The 21985-nt window shown below is 38.7% G+C and overlaps 1 protein-coding gene across 2 annotated transcripts in view; it reads left to right on the forward strand.

The window, feature by feature from the left end:
* arhgef7a (Rho guanine nucleotide exchange factor (GEF) 7a) overlaps positions 1 to 21702 on the forward strand; it is a 69768-nt gene extending 48066 nt beyond the window's left edge. The window contains exons 12-21 of one of the 2 annotated variants that reach the window (XM_061724151.1): positions 736 to 882; positions 4206 to 4292; positions 4381 to 4459; positions 4552 to 4691; positions 6968 to 7189; positions 8197 to 8290; positions 9117 to 9206; positions 17276 to 17375; positions 19976 to 20030; positions 20883 to 21702. In XM_061724151.1, the coding sequence (XP_061580135.1) occupies positions 736 to 882; positions 4206 to 4292; positions 4381 to 4459; positions 4552 to 4691; positions 6968 to 7189; positions 8197 to 8290; positions 9117 to 9206; positions 17276 to 17375; positions 19976 to 20030; positions 20883 to 21005 (1137 nt within the window). In that variant the 3' untranslated portion in view covers positions 21006 to 21702. Of the gene's footprint in view, positions 1 to 735; positions 883 to 4205; positions 4293 to 4380; positions 4460 to 4551; positions 4692 to 6967; positions 7190 to 8196; positions 8291 to 9116; positions 9207 to 9530; positions 10036 to 17275; positions 17376 to 19975; positions 20031 to 20882 lie in introns of those variants that run through there. The other variant, XM_061724152.1, reaches the window with a different exon arrangement.
* The last annotated feature ends 283 nt before the right edge of the window (positions 21703 to 21985 follow it).

Here is a 21985-nt window from a genome sequence, read left to right on the forward strand (position 1 = left end):
AAAGAAATGAGAAAGAAAGAAAGAAAGAAAGAAAGAAAGAAAGAAAGAAAGAAAGAAAGAAAGAAAGAAAGAAAGAAAGAAAGAAAGAAAGAAAGAAAGAAAGAAAGAAAGAAAGAAAGAAAGAAAGAAAGAAAGAATAGATAAATTCCCGTTGATGAGGTTTTTGTGTAACAAACATGGAGGATCTGAGTCATTCCAGTTTTGCAGTACAGGTGTAACTCATTTGGTTTTTATTAATTCAGTTTAATTGGTGTAGTTTAGTAGCATTTAGTATTATTTTAGAGCAGTGTTTTGGGGGCTCCAAAGACTGAATGTGGTGATAGATTTATAGTTACAAAGGTGGAGTTGAATTGGTATTTTTTTTTATTGTTATTGGGATAAATGCCAGAAATTATCGTGATAAATTTTTTTGTCCATACCGCCCATCCCTAACCATGACATGAATTGCGTTACACTTTGTGAACATTATACGATAAAGAGAAAAAAAAAAACAATTCTATCTCTTTATTTGATATTCATTCAGTCATTGGCCTTTATTTAACCAGGCAGGTCATTAATAACATTCTTATTTACAATAACGGTCTGGCATGAGACAAGGACCACTTGGGGTGAAAGGAAGTGGGCTACGGAGTAAAACACAGTCAAACTGTAGCTCTACAAAGGTAGAAAACCATTAGGTAGCATTTTTTGTCAAAGCAGCAGAACTTGGCAGAACACCGTCTCTCTCATCCACAGGCTCAGTGCCAGGAGGTCCGGAAACGCAAGGAGCTGGAGCTGCAGATCCTCAACGAGAGCATCCGGCTGTGGGAGGGGGACGACATCAAGACGCTGGGGTCTGTGATCTACATGAGCCAGGTCCTGGTGCTGAGTCCGGCCTCCGAGGTACCATCTCCGTTTCCCTGTAGAATGTTTGTCTGTTAGGATTAAGACATAAACACACCGTTTATGTGACAGTTTAACCCGACGGACCCGGTACCGGGTCCAGCAGCTCTATGCACCAGAGTATGTCAGGGTATTTTCTTTCAACCATTTCTCAAACAAGAAACCCTAAAGCTAATATGTCAAAACTCCAAGTACATTTTGTCAAGAAAGTATTTGATTTTTTTTTTTTTTGTTCAAAGTATTTTTATTTTAGATTTTTTTAATCGTACAAGATACAATTTGACATGCATTTCAATTAGTGCTGTCAGGCGATTAAAAAACATTAATCTAATTAATTACAGGATTTAGTTAACCTAATTATCAATCAATCTAATTAATCAAAGAGCAGCTGCAGCGTTAACAAAGTGCTGTTTTTTTTAAACTCCTGAAAGGCTTAAAAATTTGCGTAAAAGTTTTTTTTTCTTCGAGAAAATGCTACAAAAGGGGTCAGTAAAACCGGGGACACTGTGCGCTTCGCTGCATAAATTGTCTATATTTCATTACTTTATATACTGTCTTTGGGTTACATTTGCATAAAATGCTAAAAACCAAATTCTCAGAAATTAAAAACCGACAACCAACATGGAAAAGGGAAAAAATTAAAACGGAATGTGGGAAAAAATGAAACTGATTTCCTCCGTCTCTGTTTCCTCCCTGGATCTGTTTGGTAATTCTGACCCACGATGTTTCTGAAAGCAGTTCTATCAGCATTCTGGGAGCTGATTGGTCCTTACAGCATCATTAGCTGCCAATACTTGCTGTTGAATCTCAATATAATACTAGTATTAATATGTTTCAGAACTACAGTCATATAATTCATGCAACAGCTGAAAAAAACAGTTTTAATAACACTAACCCAAATCAATATCGGAATTGAATCAAATCGTGATAATCGATTCTGAATCTTAAGAATCGGAATCGAATCGATTCTTGACATTTGAATCGATCCCCACCTCTAAACAGAACGCAAGACCAATCTCAAAACAGACCGAAAGTCAACACAAACATTTCACAGCCAGCACATCAGATTGTTCATCACACACGTCAGCAAATCCCAAAGCTATTCCCACCAAAAGCAGTATATTCTATTTCCTTACCGTTTTGTTGTAAATGTAAATGTAAATGTACTTACAGTTTAAGATTGAGATTCCCAGAATATTCTAATTTTTTTAGATAGGATATTTGAGTTTTCTTAAGCTGTAAGCCATGATCAGCAATATTAAAATAATAAAAGGCTTGCAATATTTCAGTTGATTTGTAATGAATCCAGAATGTATGACATTTTTGTTTTTGTAATTGCATTACAGAAAATCACAATATTCTAATTTTCTGAGACAGTCCTGTATATGGATTGCTATCATGGTGTTTTCCACTGAAACTAAAAAAAACTTTACTAAAAACTAAACTAAAAAAACAAAAAAAAAATTACACAAGGATAAAAATTTCATTTTTTTTCCTTGGTTTTTCACAACTTGCTCAGGCATGTGAACGTTCACAATTTTTCTGACACTGGAAACGTAAGCTGTGAGGTCTTAGCTCTCCATTGAGACCAAGATTATGCATATTGTCCTTATAATTATGGAGATATTGTTGACTTAATTTGGATAGGCGTGTTTAGGTGAAATTCACCTCCAAAGTCCCTGGAGGTGAACAGGTTAAAAGCAGCCGGTTGGTTTCGGTCCCAACGTTGCGGCCGTTGAATCAGGCGTGGACATGTACGGACACGGCTGTAACCGCCGTCGGCCCTGACCTGCGCTCTGTGGGAAACGGCTGCGTGAAATCTTTCAAACATGCGGCAGAGACGCGTCCTCGGATGACCTGACAGACTCATCACGTGAGACGACTCTGACACTGCTCTTCTTTCTTTTTAAACCATAACATGAATCCTTTCTATTGTGTTTGGTCCCTCTTTTTTTGTCATTAAAGTTTTTTTATGTATTCATACACCCATAAACATACAGTTAAGTGTTGTTTTTGTCAGCCTCAATTTTAGTTTTAGTTTAGTCTTTGGGTCGAGCTATCATGTTAGTTTTTATCAGTTTTAGTCACGTTCATTCTCCTTTTAGTCGTGTCAAGTTTCAGTCGACTAAAAGTCTGAGCATTTTAGTCTTATTTTAGTCAGAATTGTCCATTTTAGTCTAGTTTTAGTCAAATATTGTATTTAGCCAAACCCATTTTACAATTCAAACAAGGTTATCTTATTATTATCTTATTATTACCTTATAGACTCAAGAATACATTCATTCCAGATACAGAAGACTCTAATTTGAGTTTACAACATATTTATTTTTCCACATTTCTCCCCGTCTTTTTCTTTTTCAACGACACATTCGGTTTTCTTTTCCACGTCTATGTAGTGAAAGTGCCACTTCGCATAAACGTTGGTGAAACATTAACGTGAGTGTCCCGACAAGAGAGAAATCCACTGGGGAGAAAAAAACAGCATAATCTGCTGATTATTTGACGAACCGAAGCGTGATGCGTTCACTGAGTCTGTAAACTAGTAAATCAAAATAACCTTGTGAACAAGTTGCATACCTTTTCTTTTTTCTTTAACGAATGAGGCTTGGACAGTTGCAGAGTCATAAACCTCGCAGGAGACGAAACGTCTGACCTTGAACAGGCTCTCAGTCTCGTATGAGGTCACACGATGAGGTCACACGATGAGGTCACACGATTATGGAGCTCACAGACAAAAAAACGTTTGTAAATCAGGTTATATTTGTGTGCGCATCAAAAATACATTTGTGTATCTTGTCGTACGCACGTGAGAATTGTTCTAAACTTGTCCTGTGCATTTGTGAAACAGTGTGTGCATTTGCAAATCGGTGTGTGCATTTGTGAAACTTGTCCTGTGCATTTGTTTTTTTGTATAGATATCTTTATTGAGGGCATTAAAAAAAGAAAAAAATAAGATTTACAATAACAATATAATTATCAATATTTTCCCCCCCTTTTTTTTACTTTTCATAACATTAATTAAACCAAAATAAATAAATAAGAGAAAAAATAAATAAATAAGAAAAAGGAAAAATAAATTTAAAAAAAAAGGAAAAAAAACAAAACTAAATAAGTAAATAAAAATAAAAACAACAGCACACCCCCTCTCCCCTTCCCCTTCCCCCCTCCGTCCTGTGCATTTGTGAAACGGTGTGTGCATTTGCGAATAATGAGACTGTTCTAGCTCCATACACGATGAGGTCACACGATGATGTCACACGATGATGTCACACGATGAGGTCACACGATGAGGTCATGTTCTTTTCTTCTGTCTGTTTTTTCAGGAGAAGAACGAGCGCTACCTCCTGCTCTTCCCTCACGTCCTCCTCATGCTGTCCGCCAGCCCCCGGATGAGCGGCTTCATCTTCCAGGTGGAGTTTTTCTCACCTCAAACTGACTTAAGGATCACTTTAGGAAGCTCTTATTTGTTTATTTATGAGTGTTTGTTTCCCTCCGCAGGGGAAACTACCGCTGGCCGGGATGATGGTGAGCCGGCTGGAAGACTGCGAGGCCCATAAAAACGCCTTTGAGCTGAACGGTGAGGCTGCAGGACGGACGCCGCGTCCCGGTCCGTCCCGGTTGGTCCCGGTTGGTTCTGGACGGCGTCTGAAAGTGTCCGTGTCCCCGCAGGCTCCATGTTCGAGCGGCTGCAGGTGACGTGCCTGAGCCAGCAGGACCTGCAGGACTGGGTGGAGCACCTGTCCCGGCAGATCAAACACGCCGCCGCCACGGCGCCGAGCCACAAGCCGCTCACCGTCCCCTGCCACACGGTCAGCTGCCGCCTCACTTCCTGTCACGCCCAGCGGGCGGTCCGCGCTGGGACCGGACTCCTTTCTCATTATGATTAATTATTATTACATTATTACTAGTGCTGTCAGGCGATTAAAAAAAATGATACCACGGTCTGTGTGAATCAAGCTCAATGTTCTGATCAGGTTTTCTGCTTCCGAGTCATTTGATTTAGATTTTCTGCTGATACGAGTCCAGATCCAAAAAGTAGCCCTGCATCTTCCGATTAGTTCGAAATATTCTCAAATTACAGACATTTCCTCCACGCCGAGGTTCCGTGATCGGATTTTTTTTTTCATTGATTGATTGAAATCTTTATTTCGAGCATATTATAAATGAAAAAAAAAAACAATTACACAAAACATCAGAAAAGAATACAAATAAACAGTCATTAAACAAAATCAAAAGGAAATAAACCTTCATGCCCGAAAAGGAGTAGGAGGAAGTAAAAAACTTATGAGGTCCTACCCCTTGTTTCTTTTTCAATTTTGCTTGAATACAAAATAAATATAAATAAATATAACAGCAAGCTTTACTTTGTCAAAAGATATACCTGTTATTACATTATAAAAATATACATATATATATATATACATATATATATAATATGTGTAAAAATACACATATTATATTGTGTAAAAATATATATATATATATATATATATATATATATATATATATATATATATATATATATATATATATATATATATATATATATATATATATATATATATATACCATTTTATTACACATTATGCTGAATCCCCACAATCACTACCTCATGTCTCCTCTTCCCTTTATTTGGCAAAAATCTTTTCTTTGTATTTGCTTTTGAACCTGTAGATGGTTGGACATTGGTTCAGCTCTTTACTCAGACTGTTCCATATTCTCACTCCACTGTTTGAAATGCAACATTTTTTGCTTGTAGTTCTACATGACTGTAATTTAAAATTAATTGGTTCCCTTAATTCATATTTCCCCTGTCTTTCCTGAAACATTTGCTGTATTTGTCCGGGTCAAGAGTTATTTCTGTCTTTGTATATTATTTGTGCAGTCCTTAACTCTGCAATATCGAACAATTTTATTATTTTGGATTTAATGAATAATGGATTGGTGTGTTCTAGATAACCGGCATTGTGCATAATTCTGACAGCTCTTTTTTGGAGAATGAATTCTGGTTCCAAAGTACTTTTATATGTATTGCCCAAGACCTTTATGCAGTAATTTAAATAAGGTAAAACCATTGAAACGTACAGAGTGTGGAGTGATTTGCTATGTAGGAAGTGTCTAGCTCTTGCCATTATTGAAATGCTTCTAGCTCAGGGGTCGGCAACCCGCGGCTCTAGAGCCGCATGCGGCTCTTTAGCGCTGCCCTAGTGGCTCCTGGAGCTTTTTCAAAAATGTTTGACCTTTTTTTCTCCTTTTTTTCTTCTTTTTTTAACTTTTTTTTTCCTTTTTTTCTCTTTTTTCCTTTTTTCTCTTTTTCTTCTTTTTTTCTTTTATTTTTTTCTTCTTTTTTTCCTTTTTTCCTTCTTTTTTTCTTTTTTTCTCTTTTTTTCTTCCCTTTTCCTTTCCTTTTTAATCTCGACATTTCGACTTTTTTTCTCGACATTTCGACTTTTTTCATGAAACTTTGACTATTTGCTCGACATTTCGACTTTTTTCACGAAATTTCTACTATTTCCTCGACATTTTGACTTTTTTCTCGACATTTTGACTTTTTTCTCGAAATTGTACTTCAACATTAATCTCGACATTTCAACTTTTTTTCCTCGAAATTTCGAATTTTTCCTCGACATTTCGACTTTTTTCTCGACATTTCGACTTTTTTCACGAAATTTCTACTATTTCCTCGACATTTTGACTTTTTTCTCGACATTTTGACTTTTTTCTCGAAATTGTACTTCAACATTAATCTCGACATTTCAACTTTTTTTCCTCGAAATTTCGAATTTTTCCTCGACATTTCGATTTTTTTCTCGACATTTCAACTTTTTTCTCGAAGTGCATAATGAAAAAAAGATTTTCCCCCAGTTATAACTAATATAGATACATGAAGCATGTGTTGCCTTCATTCTAAGGCTTATACAAGACTTTAAATTTCTTGCGGCTCCAGACATATTTGTTTTTTGTGTTTTTGGTCTTTTTGGCTCTTTCAACATTTTGGGTTGCCGACCCCTGTTCTAGCTATTTTAGTCCAGATGTATTTTGTGTGAGATTTAGTGGTAAACGGTTGTTGGTTGTGTCCCTCCAGCTGCCCTCCCACCCCGTCACCCCGTCCCGGCACGGCGAGGGCCGGGCCATGACGGTGGCCCCCACCTACCACACCCTGCCCCACCCGTCCTCCCACGGCTCCTCCCACAGCACCCTGATCTGGGGCCCGCTGGAGCCGCCCAACACGCCCAAGCCCTGGAGCCTGAGCTGCCTGCGGCCGGCGCCGCCGCTGCGACCCTCCGCCGCGCTCTGCTACAAAGAGGTGAGTCTCCGTATGGGCTCAAATTAGAGCCATAAATATTTTGTATCTGTAAATAAACTTTGTACTTGTAGAAATATTTTGTGCGTGTGCAAAAAATATTTCTACCTGCAAAAAATATTTGTACTTGTAGAAATATTTTGTGCGTGTGCTGCCATAATTCACCGTAATTCGTAGTTGTAAAAAAAGTTTGTAGCTTTTGAAAAAAAGTTTGTAGCTTTTGTAAAACATGGAGAAACACATGACCACGCCACACTTTTCACTGCAAAAACTCAAAATCTTACCAGGAATATTTGTCTTATTTCTAGTTAAAAGGTGTCATTTTTAGTAAAAAAATCTCATTACACTTAAAACAAGAGTCATTACCAGAAAAATAATTTGTTATTTGACAATTTTCACCTGTTTCAAGTAAATTTTCACTTGAAATAAGTAGAAAAATCTTCCAGTGGGACAAGATTTATCTTCTCATTACAAGCAAAAAAATCTTGTTCCACTGGCAGATTTTTCTACATATTTTAAGTGAAAATCTACTTGAAACAGGTGAAAATTGTTGTTTTTTTCCAGTGATGAGTCTTGTTTTAAGTGTAATGAGATTTTTTTTAACTAAAAATGAGACATTTTAACTAGAAATAAGACAAATATTCTTGTTAAGATTAGAGTTTTTGAGGAGGAGACTTATCACTTCATAAATGTAATGAAGGATATGAACATTTTGGTATTTGTAGACGGTAAAAAGTACCGGGATAGAAGATTTACAAGAAGGTGAGCGAAAAGTTGCGTGAAGGATACAGGAAGAAGAAGCGGAAATGACGGTAATTGCGTCATAATGTTCTCTGTGCATCGCTGGTTTGATGGAGATTTCCCAAATGATTAATTACCATGTATACAGGGATAACTCTGTTTGCTCACGTATGTAAACGGAATATTCCGAATGTTTCAGTAACCAGAATACTAGCAATAACCCGAGTTTTGACTGCATGTAAACTTAGTCACTGTCCTCCCGCCTGCAGGACCTCAGCAAGAGCCCCAAGAGCGTGAAGAAACTGCTGCCCAAACGCAAGCCGGAGAGGAAGCAGTCGGAGGAGGAGTTCGCCCTGAGGAAGAGTACGTTCACATCACCTTCCTTTCTCTCCTGCAGGAAGTAGTTTCCTGTTTCTGAGAGCTGAGGTCAGAGGGATGATCAGATCCAATCAAATCAAACTTGATTTAAATAGCACTTTACATCAGTCAGTCAAGTCAACATTTAACATAGAAAAACACACACTCATGGTTAAAAACACACATCTGGTCATTTTTACACACATCCTCTCTTTAATACGTACATAGATATTAATACTTAATCATGAACATCATAAATAAGTATCATAAAAAACATCATAAATAAATAAATACCTTAATAAATTAATAAATAAATACCTAAATAAATAAAAACCAAAATAAATGAATACATAAATACCTCAATAAATTAATTAAAAAATACCTAAATAAATAAATAAATAAATACCTTAATAAATGAATAAATACTTAAATAAATAAAAACCAAAATAAATGAAAAAATAAATACCTAAATATGTTATTAAATAAAAACCTAAATAAATGAATTAATAAATACCTAAATAAATGAATAAATACATACCTAAATAAATACCTAAATATGTTAATAAATAAAAACCTAAATAAATGAATTAATAAATAAATAAATAAATACCGAAATAAATGAATTAATAAATAAAAACCTAAATATATACCTAAATAAATGAATGAATAAATACCTAAATAAATAAATACCTAAATAAATGCCTAAATAAATGAATACCTAAATAAATAAATGGCTTGAGGTGAGGAACGATATCTTGGTCGCGAAAATACGGTATAAGATTTATTCCACGTGTGAACCGAACCGTTTCCCCGTTCTGGGTTCTCCCCGCAGGCACGGCTGCGCTGGAGGAGGACGCCCAGATCCTGAAGGTGATCGAGGCGTACTGCACCAGCGCCAAGACCCGGCAGACCCTCAACTCCAGTAAGAAACCGCTGACGCCGCCTCGCACATGTTTGGGAGGAGGAGAGGCTCGGACCGGCGCCTCACGTGTTCCGCCCACTCTGACCCGGTCCTCCTAACAGTCTCTTCTCTTTCTGTCTCTCCTTCACACTTTTCCTCGAGTTCCTTTCCCACATTGTCTTTTATTTTCTCCTCCATCTGTTTTCTAACCTCCTCCATCCTCTCATCCTGTCTGTGTCATCGCTTTTATGATTTTACCATTTGTGGCATTTTTGCCACCCGTCCCCCCGTCCCCCCCCCACTTTCCTCCTCCATCCTCCGTCGCCTTGGAAACGCCGCGAGCAGCCTGGCAGGGCACGGACCTGATGCACAACCACGTGCTAGCCGACGTGGACCGGCCCTGCGCGGAGCCGCCGGGCCGCCGCAGCAGCGTGTCGCGGCCGGAGCTGAGCTCGGACCTGTCGGAGGACTCGGACTATGACTCCATCTGGACCAGCCACACGTACCGGATGGGCTCGGTGCCGCGGAAGAGCTGCATCTCGCACCAGAACTAGCGCGCCGCCGCAACCGGCGCCATTAGCGGGCGGAGAGCGCGCTCACATCTCCGACCTTCAGTGTACGAAAGAAATAGATTGTTTTTTTAAATGTATGTATTTATTTTCTATTTTACATGCTCATTCTATGTTAACTTATTTAATTTATTTTTCGACTGAAGATGTTTTTTTTTTTGTTTTTTTTTTACGTATTTCCCCGTTGCCTTCTGCCGTTTCCCCTTTTATGTGCCTCCTCTCTTTCTGCAGTACGTGTTAGCTAATTACTGTTCGTTTATCTGGAATGTGACCACGCCCCTTGTTTGACCACGAACGCGGGGAGCTCGATGGGGGGGGTTTGGGGGGGGGGACTAAGCTTTTCCTGTCTGATATTCAGATGCAATTCAGGAAGGAGTGTATTCAACTTACCAGGAAGCACTTAGCTGCAGCGTGTTTCCAGGAGTATTTGAGCGTAGCGCCGACCAGGCGCTAGTTCCCGAGCTCAAACACACAATTCTCAGCATTTTATCTCGAAGTCGGTTGACGACTCGAAGCTCAACTCGTGTTAGCGAGGACTCAGCAGGATGGAATTGAACATTTCCAGACTTTACACTGCAAAAACTCAAAATCTTAACAAGAATATTTGTCTTAGAATATTTGTCTTATTTCTAGTCAAAAAAATCTCATTACACTTAAAACAAGACTCATCACTGGAAAAAACAACAATTTTCACCTGTTTCAAGTAGATTTTCACTAGAAATAAGTAGAAAAATTTGCCAGTGGGACCAGATTTATCTTCTCATTACAAGCAAAAAAATCTTGTGACTTGAGACAGGTGAAAATTGTAAAATAACAAGTTATTTTTCTGGTGATGAAATATGAAAAAACAACAATTTTCACCTGTTTCAAGTAGATTTTCACTTGATATAAGTAGAAAAATCTGCCAGTGGGACAAGATTTATCTTCTCGTTAGAAGCAAAAAAATCTTGTTCCACTGGCAGATTTTTCTACTTATTTAAAGTGAAAATCTACTTGAAACAGGTGAAATTTTTTTTTTTCCAGTGATGAGTCTTGTTTTAAGTGTAATGAGATTTTTTCTAACTAAAAATGAGACATTTTAACTAGAAATAAGACAAATATTCTTAAACAAAAAAATCTCATTACACTTAAAACAAGACTCATCACAACAATTTTCACCTGTTTCAAGTAAATTTTCACTTGAAATAAGTAGAAAAATCTGCCAGTGGGACAAGATTTATCTTCTCATTACAAGCAAAAAAATATTGTGACTTGAAACAGGTGAAAATTGTAAAATAACAAGTTATTTTTCTGGTGAGGACTCTTGTTTTAAGTGTAATGAGATTTTTTGACTAAAAATTAGACATTTTAACTAGAAATAAGACAAATATTCCTGGTAAGATTTTGAGTTTTTGCAGTGTAATCGTTTTTAAAATCCTTTGAAAAAGAGGAAATAATCACATTCTCGTCAGAATCTGGACCAAACCTTCCTAAAGGCCGAGATACTCGGATCAGAACTTCTTTGGAGGTTTGAAACAAAGAAGACATAGAAAGCGGCGGCGGCGGCGATAATGTCCTGAAGCTCCGCTGCCGTTATACCGGCGCTTTATGTTTTAAATCTAGAGCTACTGATCATTAAAACCTGCAGAATTACGTCCCTGAATTACAAACTGAATGCCTTCGTTTAATAGGACTATGTTTTATACAGTTTATTACTTTGGAAATGCACTTATTGTTAATAATCTAGATCGATATGGAAGCAGTTGAACAGTTGTTTTTATTTAATTTATTTCTTTCATTTATTTATATGTTGCTTTTGAAGGATGATTGTAACTCAGTGAAATGACCCAGAAATGTCCAGAACCTGTTTTCTGACATGAGATACACAATATTTAAGTCCTTAAATCGTTCAGTCACCATGTTGAGCTTCAATTAGATGTATCTGGTACCCCTTTTCCACCAAACCGGAGTTTTTAACCGGGCTTTTCTGTTTCCACTGACAAAAAAACTGGCTCCGGGCCAGAAAACCTGGTTCCAAGGTAGAAAATAGGGCTGGGGATCGATTCAAATATCAAGAATCGATTCGATTCCGATTCCGATTCTTAAGATTCAGAATCGATTATCACACTTTGATTCGATCCGATTCGATTCCGATATTGATTTGGGTTAGTGTTATTAAAACAGTTTTTTGAGCTGTTGCATGAATTATATGACTGAGTAATTATGCAACATATTAATAATAGTATTATATTGAGACTCAACAGCAAGTATTGGCAGCTAATGATGCTGTAAGGACCAATCAGCTCCCAGAATGCTGATAGAACTGCTTTCAGAAACATCCGGGGTCAGAATTATCAATTTATCCCATTTCCCATTGATGCGAATTTGGTTTTTAGCATTTTATGCAAATGTAACCCCAAGACAGTATATAAAGCAAATAAATATAGACAATTTATGCAATCATAACTGAAAACTTTAATGTTTTCATACTTTTAAACATATCTAAAAGACAAAAACATGGCACTAGTTATTCTCGTGTCCAACAAAACAATCCTTTTTTGGGCATAAACAAAAAAATACCAAAAGTTGTAATGATGGGAAAAAAATCAAAAATTTAAAAATTAAAAAAAAAAAAAAAAAAAAAAAAAATCGATCTTTAGACATATGAATCGATTTTTAGGAATTAATATGAGAATCGATTTAGAATTGGAAAATCGATCTTTTCAACACAGGCCTACTAGAAAATACGTTGTTGTGGCTTCAACTTTTACGTAACTGACGTTTGCAGCGACGTAATGATGTGGCTCCCATTAGAGCCCGAGCTGTGGAAAAACAAACCGGTTCTCAGCTGGTTCTAAGCTGAACGAGTTATGAACCAGAACCAGCCCTGGAACCGGTTTGGTGGAAAAGGGGGATGTGGAAGCCTCGGACTCAGAGCCACAGTTTTAACTTGTTTTTGTATAAAAATGAAAAGTCAGCACAAACGTTTAAACACTGTAAAACAATCTTTTTCCTTTATTCGATTCAAATGCTTTAAAAAGAAGAAGAAAAAAAAAACTATCGTAGGTAAAATCATCAGGGAGGAGTTTATTTATTTATTTATTTATTGAATAAAGCTGATCAAATGTCTAATAACCCCTTAACCCGATGACGCTTCAGGAAGGTTGACGTGGTAAAGGATCCCGTCGGGGGGAAGAGCAGCAGTTTCTCTCGAAGCTGCTAAAGTCAAATGGGACGTTACCCAGCATGCTCAAGGCCGATTTAGATGTTTCTTGTGTTTATGCGAGTTTTAAATGACCGGCGTCGGAAAAAAGTCGTGTTTTCAACACGTCATGACGACTCAAGCAGGAAGCCGGGCGGCAAAGACGCAGCGTTGGCTTAAAAGACCAACTTTGGAACCATTATATTTCCACCACAGATGCAGGCGGCCCAAAGTTTAGCTAAATCAATCACTTTAATTTATACATACCGTATTTTCTGGACTATAAGCCGCACCTGCATACAAGCCGCATCCACTCTATTTGCAAGCCGCAGATATTTATGTTGTTAGATTAGATATTTACTACATGTACAGAAGGATTTTGAACTGTAAATGATGTACATGTTTGTACCTAAATAGATCTTTCCTAACAGTGTCTTTTAACACGGCAGCAACTTTGCTGTTTAAAACGGGACAGAACCAAGAGAAAATAACCGGTATTTATTTATCTATTTATCTGTTTGAAATCTGCTTCTACTTCTATCTGCTAAAGAAGAAGTAGTGTATTCTTCTTTGCATTTATTTTGTCTTAGTTTTGATTATAATTCCGGTTAGAGCCCCCCGGAGTGGTGGAAGAAAAATCCACAGAATAGACGCACCTTTGTATAAGCTGCATGGTTGAAAACCTATGAAAAAAGTAGCGGCTTATAGTCCAGAAATTCGGTATATATATATATATGGTTGATTTTGGGATCTTTTCCAGCTTCTGTTCACCAGACTCGGACGGACGTTGCAACCGCAGCTCCACGGCGAACCTGCGTTCTCGAGGAAACGATCAGAAGAGTTTCTGTAACGGCGGCTGATGTTAAACATGTCAGAAAAATGCCAAACTGAAATATGGAAATTTATCTTATTCACGAGAGAATAAGTGAACCAACGCTAACGAGCGCCTGCGCTGATTCGTCCCGGCTCCTGAAGCTCCGGGCTCGGACCCGCAGTTCCCGATTCGGACCCGTGGTCCCTGGCTCGGAAAGTTGCCGGTTTTCTGCCAATCCTTGCTACCCGCCGAGAATTGCTACTTTGTGGTTCTGCACATGCGCACAGTGGATTTTCAAAGTTTGATTGTCACGCCCATCATTTCTTGCACGATGTAAAATTGATAATATGGGATGTTCAGTATTTTTGTGCCAAAATTAAATAAATAATACATCATTAATTAATTAAAATGGGAATGAAATATATCATTAATTAATTAAATGTGTAATTAATTAATTAAAATTAGAATTAAATATGTAATTAATTAATTAAAATACAATTCATTTTAAGTAAAAAAATATATTTATTATTTCAGCATTTAATTAATTAATGACACATTTAATTAATGATTTCGTGTTGCTGCGTGTGAATCATGAAATGTAAAACTGTCAGTTTCACTCGTTGATATATTTCATTCCCATTTTAATTAATTAATGATGTATTTATTTATTTAATTTTGGCACAAAAAAATCCTCCATAGTATTTGATCGTTCAAAATCCACTACCCATGACATAAATTGCATTACACTTTGTGAACATTATACGATAAAGAGAAAAAACAATTCTATGGCTTTATTTGATATTCATTCAGTCATTCGCCTTTATTTAACCAGGCAGGTCATTAAGAACTTTCTTATTTACAATGACGGCAACAAGAGATAAGGACCACTTGGGGGAAAAGGAAGTGGGCTAGGGAGTAAAACACAGTAAAATTGTAGCTCTACAAAGGTAGAAAACCATTAGGGAGCATTTTTTGGCAAAGCAGCAGAAATTGGCAGAACACCGGCCTCAGACCCGCAGTTCCCGGTTCGGACCTGTGGTTCCCGGCTCGTGAGGTTCCCGGCCTGTGAGGTTCCCCGTTGCGTCTGGCATCGATAACTATTTTTCTGCAGAAGTATTTTTCCACTGAGGGTATGAAAGGTTCCCGGTCGGCGTCCTCTGACAGCGAGCGGGGCGAGAAAGCGCGTCGACGATGTGGGTCCAGGTTCCATTTATTTAACTGCTCTGGGTTTGTTTCTCGTATTTATCCGGGTTTTTGTATCTTTCTTTTCCTGTTTTTTTTTTTAATTCTCTCTGTCAGTGTTTACAAAATGATCCCTGGAGAAGAGATTCTCTCACTTTTCTTTTTTACCTTCCTTTGGTCTGTCAAAGTTTATACTTTAACTACAAGATGATTTTTTTTGCACAACTATGTAATGGGTTGGGGGGGATGGATGGATGGGGGGGGGGGGGGTGTCTGTTAAATCCTGTACTTTCTGTCGTCTGCCTCCAGAGTGTAAGATAGTATCTTAAAAGGTAGACCTAAATATTCAGTGTTACAGTAAAGTGAAGACTCATCTGTCGTGTAAATGTTCACCTTCAGAGTTTCTGAAGGTCAAAAAAAGACAAGAACAAGAACCAGGCGGCAGCGACCACGCCGGAGCGTTTCCACGGAAACCACTCGTTCAGCCTCAGAAACGCCGCCAAGAGGGAACTTTAAAGAGCACATCGTCTTTTCTGTAAATACTAGTCAGGAAATCCAACTGGTCCCACCTTTCTGTGGATATCTGAGTAAGTGTCCTGTGCTTTACTGTGTGACGGGTGGAGGACCGAGCGAGGGACGGGTCCCGGGTCCAGAGCGGTCCGTGGACTTCACGGCCATCGGTTTTTTGTTTTGAAATGACAAAATAAAAATAGAGAAATAATCAAAAATAATCCGTTTCCCATCTTTTGTTTTGATCGTTATCCATTATCCGTTATCCGATTTCATTGATGTGTTTGAAAATCGAAATTGGGAATTAAAACAGTGAGTGGAAAACTCTTTTCTCTATTTCCTATTCGTTTCCAACGGGGGGGGGCAGTATGTTAAAGTTCAGTACATGTTATTGATTGGACGCTGCAGCTGAACGGACTGTCACAACATCACTGCAGTTTCATGACGGAGTGAAGACAGATTACTACGACGGAGTATTAGGGCCAAACTAAGAGAAAAAAAAATTAAATTGGAAATTACGAGAATAAAGTCATAATATAATGAGAATAAAGTCGTAAAAGTACGAGAATAAAGTCATAATGTTGCGAGAATAAAGTTGTAATATTATGAGAATAAAGTCGTAATATTACGAGAATAAAGTCGTAATATTATGAGAATAAAGTCGCAATTTATGGAGAAAAAAGTCGTAATATTATGAGAATAAAGTTGTAATATTATTAGAATATAATTTATGAGAACTCTAACAGGAAGAACAACTTCTCTCTGTGTTAAAATTAGGAATATTGAGCATCTTTTGAAGTTATATTTATATATTTATAATTTATTTAGTATTACGACTTTATTCTCGTAATATTACAACTTTATTCTCGTAATATTACAACTTTATTCTCAAAATATTACGACTTTATTCTCGTAATATTAAGACTTTATTCTCGTAATTTTACGACTTTATTCTCATATTATTATGACTTTATTCTCGTAATTTTACGACTTTATTCTCATATTATTATGACTTTATTCTCGTAATTTCCATTTTTTTTGTCTTAGTTTGGCCCTAATACTCCGTCGTAGATTACAGATTAAACTCATGTTTCATATTTGATTTATTTTCTGTTTCTTAAAAAAAAAATCTAAAACTGTTAATTTTCAATAGATTAACAAAAGAACCAGAAACAACTTTCTTCATTTATTACTGCGCATGTGCAATCCCCCCATTTGTCCAATCCTTGTTTTCAGTATCCTTGGAAACGAATAGGAAATGGAGAAAAGAGTTTTCCACTCGCTGTTTTAATTCCCAATTTCGATTTTCAAACACATCAATGAAATCGGATAACGGATAATGGATAACGATCTGTTTTCCGTTTTCCGTTTTTTATTATCAAAACAAAATATGGGGAACGGATTATTTTGGTTTATTTCTCTATTTTTATTTTGTCATTTGAAAACAAAAAAGGATGGCCGTGAAGTACACGGGTCCAGAGTCCTCCGTGTGCTCTGATGTTCAGCTCACACGTCTGATCATGTCTTATCTGGAAAAAAAAAAAAAAAGCGCCTTCAGTGTGATTGTTCTCCACTGCTGAAGTGTTTCAGTCCCCGACGCTGTATCATGACTTTTGAATAAATCTATCGTTTGATAGACACTGGTGTTCTGGTCGTTTCTTCTCCATTCTTTCCTCCCCGGATCCTTTCCTGTTTCCTTCTGCTGTCCTTGACCTCTCGTCTGAGATCTCAGACGTCTCCTGCTCTCCTTGCTTCTCTCTGAGTGATGTAGAAATGATGGTTTTCCTGGAGGGGGGGGACTAAGTGGGTTCTGAGTTCTTGTGTTGTGACCCAGGACCGCGGCGGGAGGCCGGGCTGCGCGTCATCATCCCCGGGGAGGAGAGAGTTTTCCTGGACGACCCCAGCCGCAACGGACAGAGTTCCCTGGAGGAAAAGTAAGAGGAATCCGTCTCTTGTTCACGTCTCACTGGGAAACTGGTCTGAAATCTCTTTAGATCCGAACCGTCGTGTCCGAAACTTCAGGTCCGAACCGTCGGGTCCAAACCTTCAACAGACAGAGTTCCCTGGAAGAAAAGTAATAGGAATCTGTCTCTTGTTCATGTCTCACTGGGAAACTGGCCTGAAGTCTCTTCAGGTCCGAACGTCACACTGCAAAAACTCAAAATCTTACAAGAAATATTTGTCTTATTTCTAGTTAAAATGTCTCATTTTTAGTCAAAAAATCTCATTACCAGAAAAATAACTTGTTATTTGACAATTTTCACCTGTTTCAAGTAAATTTTCACTTGAAATAAGTAGAAAAATCTGCCAGTGGGACAAGATTTATCTTCTCATTACAAGCAAAAGAATATTGTTCCACTGGCAGATTTTTCTACTTATTTTAAGTGAAAATCTACTTGAAACAGGTGAAAATTGTTGTTTTTTTCAGTGATGACTCTTGTTTTAAAGCAGCACAACGTAACTTTCAGCTTTTGTTGAGTTTGGCGGCTCCTTTGCACAAAAGCGGTAGTGTTTTACCAGTAGTGTGGAAGGGTTCCTACCATGCACCTCAAAGTTACATAGTGCCAGTGAAGGTGATACAGACCCCTCAGACCATGACACAGGTTCATTAAACCTGTTGGAAGTTGATGTACCATCACAATGACTCTGGAAATATTAGATTAAGGTGGAAAAGTTACATTGTGCTGCTTTAAGTGTAATGAGATTTTTTGACTAAAAATGAGACATTTTAACTAGAAATAAGACAAATATTCCTGGTAAGATTTTGAGTTTTTGCAGTGATCCGAACCGTCGGGTCTGCAGGTCTTCTTAACCCCAAACAGCCGATCAGGTGGTGATCAGCTGATGGTCGTCTAACTCTGGTGGGATGAGGCGGGGGCACAGTACCCCAAGTGAGCACCGCAGCCAGTGGCGTGGATCTCAAACCTGTTGACTGCGTTGAGGGGGGCTGGTGATAAGAGGGAGGGGCCGAGGAAGGCGTTGAATTGAGGGAGGTGTGTGTGTTTATCAGTAACTGTAGCGATGAGTCCGTCCGTGAACCTTCGCCCAGAGCTGCTCTCAGCCGATGTCCTTGATGTTATCAGGCGGCTCGGTACAGTTCTGCAACAGGGATCCGCAGGTGTTCGTGGGAGAGGGGGAGGGTTAGAGGGGGGCAGAGTCATCTTGTTTACATTCCACCAGGGAGATTGTGACCAGGAGTGATCGGCCTAAGACCGCTTTGTCAAGGGCAGATTATAGAATCAACAATTATATTGAAAACAGGCGGCCCAGTAATTTTCCGTCTGCCTTCAGTCCTCTGGTTCAGCAATGGCAACTTCAATCTGTAGAATTTGTGATCACTTCCCGCCAAGCCGAGCTTCCAACTTCTACAGGGTGTTATCAATCTTGCCAATGAGCTCAAAGACCGCCGCAAGCCTGCGATTCTGTTTGAGAATCGCATCCAGCTTACGGCCCTGCTCCCCCAACGTTAGAGTCTGAGCATTGGTCGCCTTGCTTGATCCTTCAGCCACGTCCAGCAGCTCTGAAAGAGCCAAAACAGCTGTCGACGTCTTACGCGTTTGTCGGTAGACAAGTAATCCCCCACCTCCTATCAGGAGGATGATCAGGAGAAATCCTGCTATCATAAATCCAATTATGAAGGCGTCTTCAACATCCTCGACAGACAGAATTTTGAGACACAAAGGCTTCCAATATTTATAGGAATCCATTGTGTACCCAGAAAAAAATGTCCCAATTGTCCTCAATTGTGCTGAGAGACCAGTTAATCAATTCCATGATTGTAGAGTTGTAGAGTTTTCGGAGGAGTGAAAAAGAAGAGACTCTGAAGACGAGACAAAACAAAGCAGTAGCAGGGCAGGCAGATAAGGGAGAGAGCAGAAAAAGCGTCCGCCTTCGTCGAGAGCCGGAAGAAGAAATCAAATATCGACCAATCAGCTACTAATATCACTTCCTGTTTAGCGTTGAAGTATGACGCGGCGCCACGGCCACGCCATTTCACAAAAACTCTTGATTTTGATAACTTTTCATCGTTAACGTCTTGAGCGAGTTTTATGTCGAACGGACGATCCTGCAAGGAGGAGTTCGTTAAAGTACGACACGTGAAATTGGCATAAATTGCGGCAAAATTACATGATTCATTCAAAATTTGCCGACTTCCTGTTCGGTTTCGGACATGGCGCCAAGAGACTTTTCTTTAAGTTGTGACATGATACAGGTGTGTACCGATTTTCGTGCATGTACGTCAAACCGTAGGGTCTTGAGGCACAAAGTTTTCTAGGGGGCGCTGTTGAGCCATTAGGCCACGCCCATTAATGCAAACCATTAAATATCAAATTTTTCTCCGGTCCTGGCTTGCATGCAAAATTTAGTGACTTGGGGCACGTTTAGGGGGAAAAAAGGCCCTCATTTCGTCGGAAGAAAAACAAGGAAAATAATAAAAATTCCTACAGATACAATAGGGCCTTGGCACTGTCAGTGCTCGGGCCCTAATGAATGTTTTATGCTGCATAAATACTGTGATTGTGTCCCGTTGAAGGAGCCTGGTGGACGTGGTCTACGCGCTCCGGGACGAGGTCCAGGAACTGAAACAGGTGAGTATCTGCACATGTTGCATGGTGCATTCTGGCAGGGGCGTCAATTGGGTATGAAGGTACGGCAGCCGCCACACCTTGGCTTCAAGGGTTAAATGTTTGTTTTTTTAAATACATTTATGGAATTACTCTGTGTCTCTTTGTATTGATTATTCTATTACTTAATACATATAGAATAACTACAAATGCAAATCAGAACAACATGATCGATTTCACTAGTTATTATACACTACAAAAACTCAAAATCTTAACAAGAATATTTGTCTTATTTCTAGTTAAAATGTCTCATTTTTAGTCAAAAAAAAATCTCATTACATTTAAGACAAGACTCAAAAACAACCATTTTCACCTGTTTCAAGTAGATTTTCACTCAAAATAAGTAGAAAAATCTGCCAGTGGAACAAGATTTTTTTGCTTGTAATGAGAAGATAAATCTTGTCCCACTGGCAGATTTTTCTACTAATTTCAAGTGAAAATTTACTTGAAACAGGTGAAAATGGTCAAATAACAAGTTATTTTTCTGGTAATGTCTCTTGTTTAAAGTGTAATGAGATTTTTTGACAAAAAATGAGACATAAGACAAATATTCCTGGTAAGATTTTGAGTTTTTGCAGTGAGCGAGACTGCATTTGAAAAAGTTCCAATTTTCTTGACCACACAGATAAGCTACATATCAGACTTCTGTGATGAGTATTTTTGCTGGACGTGTTGATTGATACTCTAGTTAAGTTCTGTGACTCGTAACCTTGCCATACCTTAGCTTCCACTGAATTGACGCCACTGCATTCTGGTCCTGCAATTAAAAAAACAACAACTAATAGAGGCGACCCGTTTATAATATGATCCCTGCAGGATAATAAGAAGATGAAGAGGTCGCTGGAGGAGGAGCAGCGGGCGAGGAAAGACCTGGAGAAGGTGGTGAGGAGGTTGTTGAAGAGCATCAACGACCCCACGTGGGACGAGACCAACCTGTGAGGCTCGTCTTCATCCGGCCGGAGCTTTGTAGGAGGAGGATGTGGACTTGATGACACGGGGAAACAAACTGAAACTAAAGCGGGAATGCAGAAGTGAAGGCTGGTTGTGAAGGTGAAAGCAGGAGTGACGGCTCGGAGACGAGCGCCGCCGCTAGTCCTCCCTCGCTGTGACGCAACGCTTCTATCCCTCAACGACCTTCCAGAGGACAAACATCCGTCATCCGTCACTCCATCAGTCTCTGCTGGGGAAGGAGGCGGCGGGAGGAGGACAGGACCGGAGTCCAGCGGTACATAAACGGTACATAGGCGGTACTTGAACGGTACTTGAACGTTGTCAGCGGTCACGACCGCCGGCGACGTTCCCCACGTGAAACCTTCCATTTCAAAACGTTTCTCATGTTATTTAATTTTTTTTTATTGAATCATTTTTACTGGGATATTTCTGACACGGGGCTGATCTTGGTTTTTTTTTTTAGCCTGGAGTGAACTTCCTGCCAGGAAACTTTGCTTTCTTTCTTGCCGTTTTTAAGTGATTTGCTTCTTCTCGTCTTTAATGTTTGATCCTTTTTTGCAGTTTGTTTTTTTTTTATCCTCAAGCATCCCAAGTGATTTGTACAGACTTTGAATGTGTTACTGTATAATGTAAATACTGCTAAGACATGAGCCTTTTCCTCCAGGGGAAATAAATGAGTTGTTTGAATGACTTTGAGTGGAATGAAGGTCCTTCACAATGTTTTCTCTTTAAAATGTGACCGATGAGTCAGATGTTTGTTCAGGCTTTTAGGAGCAAAATGATGACAGATCAACCGTTAAGGGGCTTAGGGCTGCAAATAATGATTATTATAATAATCAGTTTTATTATTATTTTTATTAAACCTTTATTTCATCAGGCAAGCAATTTAAGAAAGTTCTTATTTACAAATGTGGCCTGAGGTTAAGCGGTCAATTATTTTTTTTCCGATTAATCGATGAATCGGACAA

Source organism: Cololabis saira, chromosome 6, assembly GCF_033807715.1.
Source record: "Cololabis saira isolate AMF1-May2022 chromosome 6, fColSai1.1, whole genome shotgun sequence".
In the NCBI taxonomy this organism is placed as follows: Eukaryota; Metazoa; Chordata; class Actinopteri; order Beloniformes; family Belonidae; genus Cololabis; species Cololabis saira.